General features: G+C 43.1%; 1 protein-coding gene across 5 annotated transcripts in view; it reads right to left on the reverse strand.

The window, feature by feature from the left end:
- Nucleotides 1-12,022, reverse strand: part of Cacnb4 (calcium voltage-gated channel auxiliary subunit beta 4) — a 262,761-nt gene that overhangs the window by 19,265 nt on the left and 231,474 nt on the right. For all 5 annotated transcript variants that reach the window (XM_036186494.1, XM_036186495.1, XM_036186496.1 and 2 more), the window contains 3 exons: nt 5,431-5,540; nt 1,974-2,125; nt 256-351 (listed from right to left, as the gene is read on the reverse strand). In XM_036186494.1, the coding sequence (XP_036042387.1) occupies nt 256-351; nt 1,974-2,125; nt 5,431-5,540 (358 nt within the window). The remainder of the gene's footprint in view (nt 1-255; nt 352-1,973; nt 2,126-5,430; nt 5,541-12,022) is intronic.

Here is a 12,022-nt window from a genome sequence, read left to right on the forward strand (position 1 = left end):
ATTTGAGGGGTTGGGGATTTAGCTCAGTGGTAGAGCGCTTGCCTAGCAAGTGCAAGGCCCTGGGTTTGGTCTTCAGCTCTGGGGAAAAAAAAAAAAAAAAAAAAAAAAGAAAGGGTCATTTGACCCACAGAGGGCTCACAACCCCTAGGTTGGGAACTACTGCTGTAGAAGAAAAGCCACCAAGCTAATATTGAAAGGAAGACCCCTGTCTTGTAACTAGTCATCAATAATTAACACAGAAAAGACTTGACTTACCGGTGGGCACTGGGCCAGCTTATCGGCGGCCACGAGTTGAACATTCAAGTGTTTGCTTTGAGACTTTCCTCTGGACTTAATCAGCCGCTGTAAAACCTGACAGAGGATGACAGGAACCTGAGTCAATGTTAACAAGTTGAAAGAAAATCAAACACACTAGGATCTTTTTCTTTAGCTTATGTCATCTTTTTCAATAATTAACAAAATATTTGGTTTAATTTTATATTAATCAAACTGTTTCAGGATTGGAAACCTATGTAAAACATTTGTATTGGAACATTGCTACACCTAAAACAGTCTATATCTATGCCTTTGCTCACAGCTATAACTGCATTTAGCCATATGCTTCCTCTTTCATTATTTCTGTTCAGGTTGAAACGGCCCTCTCCACGTCAACAGTGCTACTTTATGAAATTCTGATACCTTAGTGCACAGGTCCATGCAAGCCCCTGACCCTGCATTTCCAGACACCACAGCAATGGGGTAGCTGAAGTGGGGGTGACCTCAGCCTCACTACAGAGGATGCTTGGAACCCCAGCAGCTGGAGTCAAGGACACTTCCAGTGGTTGAGGCAATGTCAGTCTGTTCTGTTCACACCCCAGAATTAACTGGCAGGGCTTGGGATTCCCACTGTTACTGTATAGGAACAGTCCCTCCAAGATGCTGACAGCTTGGGAAGTAGAACAAGCCACAGCTTCTGTAGGCTTTTCTCTAACCACAGAAGGAAACCACTGTTTGGGTGGGGACTTGAGTTTGCCTCTAGGAGCCAATGGAAAGGAACTATTAAGGAGAATTCCTCTCAGTGGATTGAGGCGGGGTACAGAGGGGAGGGGAGGAGAGGGGATGGGAGGGGAAACTGCAGTCTGGGATGTAAAACACATAAATAAATCTTTAAAAAAGCTGTTGCCTCTCATGGGTATCTATTTCATATTTAGTTTTTTAAGACCCATCACTATGTAAAAACCAAAGGGAGGACAGTGAGAAGGCTCAATGGGTAAAGGTGGATGCTACCAAGCCTGGTGACCTGAGTTCAAGCCTCAGAGTCCACATGGTGGAAGGAGAGAACTTACAAGTTGTCCTCTGACCTCCACACAGAGGCTGTGCCAGCACAAGTGTGCACACACCCAGAGAGACTGGAAACTAAGGCAGTAATTTAAAGAATAAAAGACATCAAAATCAAGAGTGCGGTCTGGACCACCTCCCCCGGTTCTTGTCACTCTGGTAGCATCTGTGACCAATTGTGCTTAACCAAGAAAGAACTATATCCTCAAAGAAGCCAGCTGTGCACAAATGACAAGGCCAGCAGCATTTCTAAGTGATGTGTGCACAGTGATCTTTTACCTTACATAAGATCTCCTTCTGAACTATGTACTCCCTCTCTCGACTGGGCAGAGACTCTAAGGGATTCAAGAATCAATAATGCACAGGAAATCTGCCAAGGGGGAATATACAGCCTACAAAAGGCCAGGGTCCACTTTTTCTTTTCCTTCCTTGTGCTCCTGTTTGTATATTATCATCTCTGGCTGCAGACATGAGCTTCTTGAAGAGATGTGGTATTATTCTCAGCTACCCTCAAATCCCTAGAAGTTGAGTACTGTTTTAAAATGCATTCATTAACTGACTCTCGAGACATTCTTCTGCCCACAAACTAAAAGGGCAGAGTGAGAGAACCTCAAGAAGTAAGTTTCTAGACCCATAAACGGGAATGCAGCAATTACCTTTGGAGATGAGACTTTCACATGAACGATGATGGGGGCTAAGGACGTCTTTATGAGCTGTGCTGGGTGATTGATGGTGTCTGCATCAAGGACAACCAACTGCAAAGATCTTGCCAATTCAAAAATTCTTTCAATTTCACTTTGTACTTCCGCTAAAATGGGAAACAATAATGGCAGGTACTGTTAGTCTCAATAATTATTATTTATAGTAAAACGAAATAGTATACGCTTTAAGATGTATGTGTCCATACTGCAGAACAAAGTGCTTTGAACTTTCATAAATACATCTAATAAAATCTTGTTTGTTGTTGGGTTTTTTGTTTTGAGACATAGTCTAGTATGTAGCCCTGGCTGGCCTGGAACTTATGTCAACAGGCTAGCTTCTAACTTACAGAGATCTGCCTGGCTCTGGCTCCCAAGTGCTGGGATTAAAGGTGAGCACTACACAATGTCTATTCTTTTAAAAATATTTTCTAAAGATAATACTGAGCATATAAAACACAATTGGTAGAAGAACTTGAATCAGCTCTCTTTGTTTGCTTCGTACACCCAGCCTAGCATGGAGCAATTTATATAGCGATGGTTTTTCCATTTGGGGGTTGCTTTTAACAAGAATGACATTTAGCAAACACATTAGAGAGACTGAAAGTGACACTGAAGTATTTCTATCAATAACTTATATTTTATCATTCTGTAGACCACGTTTTTTGGAAGAAGAAAAAAAAAAAACCACCTGACAACTGTATTGATTTGATTGTTATACACATTTTTATATCCTCGCTAATTGTTATGCGTGTCCTCAGACAACCAAGGCTAGCTGAATTTAAGCTTTAGAGCTGGTGAAGAAGTTATCTAAGGTATATTTACCATAAGTATAACACAGAGAGAGAGAGAGAGAGAGAGAGAAGGGGGAGGGGGAGAAGGAGGGAGCTGATCATATTAAAATGCTGCAATGCGTCTTGACTCAAACCTAGCTGGCTAGATGCAATAGTCAGATGACCCAAATCTGAATCTTCTAAATTGGTCAGATAAAAATGCTGGTTCTTTTCAAGTGTCTGAAGCAGTCCAGCTATGTCAATTTACTCTGGGACAAAGCCTTGCTATGTAGCCCAAGCTGGCTGTGAGCCCCTTGCTTCCACATCCCAAGTCCTGATGACAGACAGGTGTGTGCTACTGTGCATGGCTTACAAGCACTTCTCTCTCTCTCTCTCTCTCTCTCTCTCTCTCTCTCTCTCTCTCTGTGTGTGTGTGTGTGTGTGTGTGTGTGTGTGTGTGTGTGTGTGTAAACACATGACCAAACTACACGTTTTTCTGAAATATAGAAGATCTTTAAGTTGGCCATGTACTTGGGATACTGAGGCAGAAGGATCCTGGGAAACACAGAGAGTTTCAGCCCAGACTGCATTCTGTATTGACAGTGTCTCAAAAAAAAAATCCTTTATATACTTTATGAATTGCCTGATGTAGTGGGTCATGCCCAAAATCTGAATTAGATTCTACTAAAGGGAAGACTTAGCATAAAAGCAAAACTTTCCCATTTCTTACAGAATTTCTGACATTTAATGCATAATCTACATTAAAAAGCCTGAATGTGGGGGACAGAGGGATGGCCAAGCATTAAGAGCACTTGCTGCTCTTCCAGAGGACCAAGCTCGGTCCCAGCACCCACATTAGACAGCTCATAACCACCAGCACCAGGGGACAAGACAACCTTTCTGGCCTTCTCAGCACCCCTGGATATGTGGCACACACATACACACACACATAAATAAATAAAAATCTTCTTTAAGAAATATGAATTTAAGGAGTCAAAACACATATCACTGTCATATTCTCAAACACCAATGTCCTGAAAGGTTCCACATTGATTTTTCTCCAGTGGCCAATTTTCAGGTTATCTATATGAGGAGATCCTTCCCAAATTCTTATGAAAGAATAGTCTACATTTGTTAATAATAAAAAAAAAAATCATTTTTTCTAGGATGTCAGAAACCATTTAAATAGAAATTTTTCTCAAGAAGGGCATTTGAGAAATAAAGTCAGTTTTTACTAAAGGAAGGTGGGGTAGGTCCTCCATGTGTGCTTTTATTAGCCTGCCTCAGTTTTAAAGGAGCTGCTAGGCAGAGCCACAGCCAAATAAGCTCATATCATAGTTTCAAGTCTCACATATTATTATAAACTAATGTAAAATAACAATTAGTATTTCTCTGGAGGAACAAAAAGGCATCAATACAAACTGGACTGCCCCAGGACCAGAACCCACAAATGCACTCTAAGTCTCGGTCCAAATAGCTCAGAAATACCTGGGTTTTGTTTACTCTGCACCAGCAATGAGCTGATATGTTGGTTCATAACCACTGCAGAAACAACACAAAGCCCTTGGGCAGTGGCACCGCTGCATAAGCAGCAGTAGAGCTTGGGGAGATCTGCTGAAGGCCAGATTACACAGCGGGGTGAGCCCAGTGTTTAGAGAATACATATATAGAGTGTAATAAGTAAATTATAGGCACAAGGAAGGCAAGGGCATTTTCATCTACCTAGCTCACTTTCTTTGAGAAAACCAACAATCTTGGCTACCCAGACAGGTTCTCAGAGGGGTTCTAATGGAAGTTTCTTCATAAATCTGTTACAGGCAAGCAAAGTTGAAACAATCATAGACTCTGTTGCTGGGAGCCCTTAATGAGCACTCTTTGCCACTAGACTGGAGAGCTCCAGCATCTTTGGGACTGGTGATACCCCTGTGTTGGTTTGCTTTTGAGACAAGGTCTTACGTAGTTCAGGCTGGCCTTGAACCTCTGATCATCTTGACTCCACTTCCCATGTGCTGGAATTACAGGTATGCATACTCTCACTCAGCTTCCAAAACTGTTATTATTTTTTTCTCATGGGCTCAAGGCAACATTTCCCAGAGTGACTCACTTGTAATCACATCCTAATGCACCTACAATCTTTTTATTCTCCCTATAGGAGGATTTTAACATGTTTTCCAAAAAGCACCCAAAAAAGACAGGTTTAAGTTCCCTGCATGTTCATCATGGTGGTCACCGTTTCTAATGAAAGGTGTGATGTTTCCAGGGTATACCAGTTGGCCACACAAGAATATCATTACCTTGCCCTTCTAAACATCTCCTTTTGTTTCATGTCAGCCATGTGTCAGTTATAACAGAAACCTTATTGTCACATTTGGGGAAGAGGAAATGGGTAGTTTCCCAGGGTTCAGTAGCAACCGAATAGTAGAACTTGAGAAGGTCTTTTCTCACCAGACGGCCGTTTAGCTAACAGACTAAAACTGAGGGGGGGGGGGGGGGGGTAAGCATCTGGCTGCTATAGGACTCTGCCCCTCTTCTTTGGCTGGCTTTCTCTACAGATATTCAACACTTCTCCATGCAGGACAGTGCCCAAGCAGGACAAGACATTCCCCACACATACACCTCATGCCTCCATGGAAACATCTTACCTAAGCTGGATCTGGTGTTTGAACGTTCGATTATTGCTCTCTTGCTAGGATTGTTGAGGACAGACCTCTTAGCAAGAGAAATGTCAGCCGTTACTCTTGTTATTGATATCCTAGAAGAGGAACACAGAACACAACAGGCCAGTAAAAACGTTATGTGGCTCTCTGAGTGACTTACAGCTGCAGTGCTTAATAGCCATTTTACATACTACCGTGGAACCACTGTACAGTAAACCTCAGCCATGAGGATTTGAAACGGACGCTGGCTCATATTAAAACACAAACAGGGTGAATGACGGTAGGCTTTGGCTCTTTAGTTGAAAACCACTCCAGTGAAAATATATTCCCTCCATTATGGCCTGCCTGGCCCAGTTGCCCATAAAGCACACACCACACCAGGAGGGAATCAAAGCATGAATTAGCCACATTCTTTCTAGGAAATAGTTTTAGTTTCCTCAGAATTCACAGTTGATTTGCTCTCGAACAAGACCTTCAGGACCCACAAATGCTCTGCCCCAGCACTGCTGACCAGAATGGGAAAGCTTCATTTGACCACAGAAAAAAATTAGACAGTCAGTAGTTAAGATGCATTTCCTGGCTCAGTAGTTAATCCCTGATACATAAAGTACTTCTCTATAGGCCCAAGAGCTTTGCCAGTAAGAATGTGAAAAACATGCTTTCTTTCTTTCTTTCTTTCCTTTCTTTCCTTTCTTTCCTTTCTTTCCTTTCTTTCCTTTCTTTCCTTTCTTTCCTTTCTTTCCTTTCTTTCTTTCTTTCTTTCTTTCTTTCTTTCCTTTTCAGGCCAGGAGCCTCAGTATGTTTGCACAGGATCCGAGCACATCTGGTGGGCCCTTGTAATTCCAATAGTCAATGTGAGCAGGAGACTGGAGTTTTGTTCAATTAGAACACACCTTGCAGTCACAGAAGAATAACAGACTTTGTATGAAAAGAGGAAGGCAGGCAGAATATTCATTAGCAAATGAAAGCATATAGACTTAAAAATAATTTTTAACTGAGCCTGCTCAGTTCCCAGCTATTATCTGTAGAATTTAAATCTGGCCCACCTAGGCCAATTATAGAAATCTACAGGCCTTCCCTACCCTCATCTGCAAGCTTGGCTGAGTTCAGAAAGGGGAGAATCATTTCCCTTTCTCCTCAAGACTACACTTACTCTTCTCCAGGGTCAAACTCCATTGGGAGTTAGAGCACAGAAGGCTGAGTATATTTAATTTCATGTCCTCTCACTGTTTCGGGATATTTTAATACTGTCTGGAGACAGGTGACTAGAAGCTTTGGGGAGAACCCAAAATTGTCCTTTTCATAAATGCTTGGAAACAAAAAAAGAATTTTTTTTTTCAGGTAGGGTCTCCACTGTGTATCTGGATAACTTTGAATTCATAATCCTCCTGTCTCAGGCTCCGTTGTACTGGAACCATAGGGACCCACTACTGTGCCCAGCTTAGAAGTCACATCTCTAGAGCAATGCAGTGTGCACAAGTTCCAACAGGATTCTGAAGCCACATGGTGCTGGCCTGGATCGCCGCATTCATAAGCTGCAGGTGCTTGGAACTCTGCAATGTTTTAATGTTTTGAATTCTTATGCTTTGATGATCATTTGAGGCAGCCTCAAACTATCCTGCACAGAATCACAAGCTGTGCAGATTCACAGGGACCACTGTGAGCACTGACATGAGTGGTCCTCCAGCTTCTACTTCCGAATTTCTATCCTCTACATGGAACTCCCTCACAATTTCATCATTTTCAAAGGAGAGAGAAAGAAAAAAGTGAAGGCAAGAAAGAAAAGTTCAATAGCTAAAGGACACCAGAAAACACTGGTGTAACAAACTTCTACATTTCACCAAGAAGGTAAACTGAGACATGGAGAAAATCCAATGGTTTAGTCCAGGCAATGAAGGTCTAGGAGGATGAGGCTTAGTTACATGGCTGGACAGTTCTCTCAGTTCAGTTTTGTTTCCCAGTAATAACAAATCTCTCAGATGAGCCAAGCCACCGGGTGTAGGGTGTAGATTTTCAACTCTGGCCCTGCTGTGGTTCTGAGCATGGTGAGGGTTCAAACCAGGTTTAAATCAAGAGAACCCTGTAGTGGATAGCCATCCCAGCATTGGCCTGGAAGTTCCAACCCCCATTGAGGCTTCAGTAATGATCACGCCCACAAGGCGGGGCAGAGGAGGGAGCAGAAGACCGAGGAGCAAGAGGAGGTCGCTCTCTTGGTTCCGGGACCCTGGACGCTGGAGGTAGACCGAGCAGAGTTCTCCAGAGAACACCGCCCGACTGCACTATACCTTTGCCAGACCCTACAACCTACCCCTTCATTTGTAAGTTACCCCACAAAATAAACCTCCCTTTTAACTACGTGGAGTGGCCTTAATAATTCCACCAATAGAACCCCACATCTGGGTCTCCACAGCAGCTTTCCTTTCTCTTTTTCTTTCCTTCCTTCCTTTCTTTCTTTCTCTCTCTCTCTCTCCCTCTCTCTCTCTCTCTCTCCCTCCCTCCCTCCCTCCCCTCCCTCCCTCCTTTGACAGAGTCTCATTCTGTAGCCCAGGCTGGCCTCAAGCTTGCAGCAACCCTTGTGCCTTAGCCTCCCGAGTGCTGGGATGACGGGTGTTAGCTACCATGCCCTCCTCATGCAGTTCTGAGAGGCAATGTCTTCAGGGCAGCACTCTTTCCTCACAGAATGGAGTCTCAGTTTAATTTGGGGCTCTGGGCTTCTTGTTAAAGAATGGGGCATCTAGATAGAAACATACTATCATATCCTAGAACAACCCAAGTATATGGCTACAGACAAGTGGGCCGACTTAAGGACAGGATTCCACTTGCCAGGAAAATGATTTCTGCCATGCCAAAATTTCCTAGTTCTTCATAAGCCAAATAGTAACTCTTGGTTCTTAACTTTTGGTGAAATCATCAACAAATGTATAATCTTACATTTTCTCCTGGGTTATAAAACCACTTTACAAAGCCATTTAACTACAACTGATATTTAACATATACAGAAAAGGCTGCTTTGAATGTTAAAAACAGAGGAAACACTGTCAGTGACAAAATGCTCTTTTTCTCATTTTATATTCTAATAAAAAACACTCCAGTGACAATATATGCTGTCTGTTAGCAAAAATATACATGCACAGGGTAGAGTCCAGGAAGGGGCCGACTCAGCTCTAGAAGTCTAAGTATGACATAGAAGGCCTTCTTCTGCTGAAAGGCTTACTGTTATCAAAACCAGATACTGGACCTCCATATTTTTCTTTTGAAACAAAAGTTCCCTCAGCCGAGTGACTGCATTCACCACCGAGTGTCTCCTAATTTATTATGCTTTTACACTAATGGTGCATTTCCTGCTTTACTCATCCACACAGGCCTCTGGCACTCTCGGGCATCTTGACACCTTCTTCAGAGTGGTCCATCGGCAACCTCACTGAGGCGGCATCAGTAGTCAGAGGCCAGCAGGAGTTCAGTGTCCCTGAAGACAGGGTGTCATATCCCTGAAACCCAGCAAAAGCCATTCCCTAAATCCACAAGTCTGCACTCTAAGGCCTGCATGTTTCTACTTCAGGATTCAGCTTAGCTGATGACATTACTAGTTTCCTGGGGATTTTCTTCACTTATTATTATTTTTTTTTACATTCTTATTGATATGGGAGGGGGCAGTAGGCACGCACATGTCATAGTGTGCTAGTGGAGGTCAGAGGACAGCTTTTAGGAGTCCATTCTCTCCACTCACCATGTGAGCCCCAGGGCTAGAACTTAGGACACCAGGCTTGGTGGCAGATGCCTCTATCTGCAGAACTGCTTCATCTGCCCTTCTGCAGATTTTCTATGGGAAGACACTTCTTCCAGTTGTGACACATCCATTCAAAACTAATTTGTATTCCCATGTTGCTAATGTAACAGTTGGAAGATCCTTTTCCATTCTGACTAATTAGTAAGAAGCCCAGTTCAGCATAATACATATTTTTAAATTCCCAGTGCCCACAGGCAAAGTGTTCCAAAGTGTGATGAGAAGAGAGGAAGACACAGGAAGACCCCAGGGTCCCCTCTATCTTTCTTTTGATTTTCATGCTCAAGGACAAAGTTATAGCATTTCCAGCCTCCATCTTCTAATCAATAAAATGGTGATAGATTTGTCATTAGAATCTCAGAGGATTATTGCTATGGGCAAAGAAGACAATACATAAAACTGATCCCTTAAATGATTGTTCTTAGCATTTGTGCTGGTTTGAGATGTCCCCCATATCCTCAGACATTTCAATACCTGGTCCCTAGTTGGTATCACTGCTTGGGGAGGCTTAGGAGGTGTAGACTTCCTGGAGGAAGTACATCATTGGAGGACAACTCTGAGGTCTCAAAAGCCACATGCCCAATTCACTCTTTCTGTTTCCTGTTTTTGGTTCAGGGCGTGAGCCCTCAGCTCTCAGCTTCCAGCTCTAGTCCCACGCCTGCCTATTGCACTGCCCTGTTTCTTTCCATGACTGTAATGAATGCAGATCCCTCTGGAACTGTGAGCCCCAAATAAATCATTCCTTCTATAAACTGCCTCAGAGGGATGGATGTGGTGGTGCACACCTTTAATCCCAACACTTGGGAGACAGAGGCAGGTGGTTGTCTGGGAGTTTGACATTAGCCTGGTCTTCATAGCAAGTTCCAGGCTATTCAAGACTACATAATGAGACCCTGTCTCTAAATAAATAAATAAATAAATAAATAAATGAATAAATGAATGAATGAATACATACATACATACATACATACATACATACATACATACATAACAAGGAAAGTAGTTGTTGGAGACTCAAAGACTCCAGGGGAACAATCTCCTCACATCTTATCTTCAGAAGTTAGCAGTCTACCACCATGGACTCTCCTGTCCCAGAGCTGGTGAGACTTATATATACAGAAAACACAATGTAATCAAAATCTACTAATTTAAGCATTCAAGTTGGCACAAAAATCTTCTATCATCTCCAGCGTTTGAGACCAACACTAGAAGAAAGAATCATGGTAGGGCCTGAGAGGAAGGACAGATTGGTTGTGAGACAGATGTTGTTTCCTCTTCCATTTGTGAACTGCAAAGGCAAACAGTCTTCATACTCACATAGAGGGGCTGCTTTGTGATGTCATCAATTGATGCTTCCTTTCATCGATAAATTCAGTACCAAGTTTCAGCTCCTCCCTAAGTGGTGTGCTTAAATTCATCTCTTTCAAGTTCTTTCCCATTTGATGATTTTGAGTTTGTTTTGTTTTGCTTGTTCGAACACATGTCCTATAGTTCCCTTTATTTTAGGGCCTTATCCCTGTAGGCTCCACAGTGTTCGTTTATGATTTTAGGATACAACATGATGCTGTGGAGCTACCCAGTAGTCAGAAAAGGCTGTCTTTATGAAAACCCAGTGCTGTGAACAGGAATATATGCTAATAAAAATAAACTACAGAAACGAAAAGCCTACAGGACAACCTTCGGGGGACTTGAAACATGTAGTGTACGTCGGCAGGCTGCAGCTGGTGAGGCAGTCCATCAGCCTGATAGTGGTGGACCAACCAGCTACTCAAGCCTCATGGGAAAAGATGGCTCCCGGGTGGTGTCTGTGGCCTGAAATAGAGACACTCTGTTCCCACTGTGTCTCCTGCAGGCTGAGTGCCACTGGAGCAGATTGTCAGGCCCACTGGGCCCATAACCCACTGACAGGAATCAATCTTGCATGAGGACACTGACATGTATAATAGGTCCTCAGGAACTATGTAGTATTACCCCCCCCCCCCATTTTTCTTACATCTGCTACAGTTAGACTCAAACAAACCGAATAAGAACTAGGTCTAAAGTGACTAATATTTCTAAGGAGTCAAAAGGAAAATCATCCAAGCTTTTGCTTCTGCTAAAGTCAAACAGATGGGTTTCATCTACTCCACTGAATTAATTTTGAATTGGGATCTGAAAAGCAGTAGTGAATTAAAAAGCCTCTCAACTCATGGATTTCTTATTTGCTCTTCCTGAAAACACAGGCATTCTCCTGATGTCTATGATGTCTACCCTACTACTGCGGTCACTGCCAAAGAAACCTGAACAGGCCTTCGCTAGACGGTGCTGTCCTGCGGCTTCCTGGGGATGGTCTTCAGTGCAATTGTTCTCTTGGCTGACTTCAACCAGAGACTGTGTGCTGTTTTCCTTCCTTTCATTAACTGGTAAAAACATAACACAGCAGATTGTCACAGCTCAAAACACAATATTCCCCCCACACAGAAGACATGCTAGTGTCTATAAGAAGCTCCTGGCCAACTTCCTCCTTACCCAACTGTCCACAGTCACTCACCAGTGGGCTCACTGACTCTGTCCATGGCAAAGCCCTCTCACCATCTGAAGCAAGTTCATGCTCTCACTTCCGTCTTTACTACCCATTTCTCTCCAGAACGTCAGACTTCTCCAGGCCTGCCTCTGTCTCTGGCTGTCACTCTGGCTGCTGCTGGACCCCCTCCCCCAGACTCTCTGCCATCATCAGACCCCGTGAAAACTTGTCATTAAAATTTTAATTCTCTCTTTAATTTGAAAGAAGCATCAGTAGGGTAGCTGCAGCGA

The sequence above is a fragment of the Onychomys torridus genome, chromosome 4 (assembly GCF_903995425.1).
Source record: "Onychomys torridus chromosome 4, mOncTor1.1, whole genome shotgun sequence".
In the NCBI taxonomy this organism is placed as follows: Eukaryota; Metazoa; Chordata; class Mammalia; order Rodentia; family Cricetidae; genus Onychomys; species Onychomys torridus.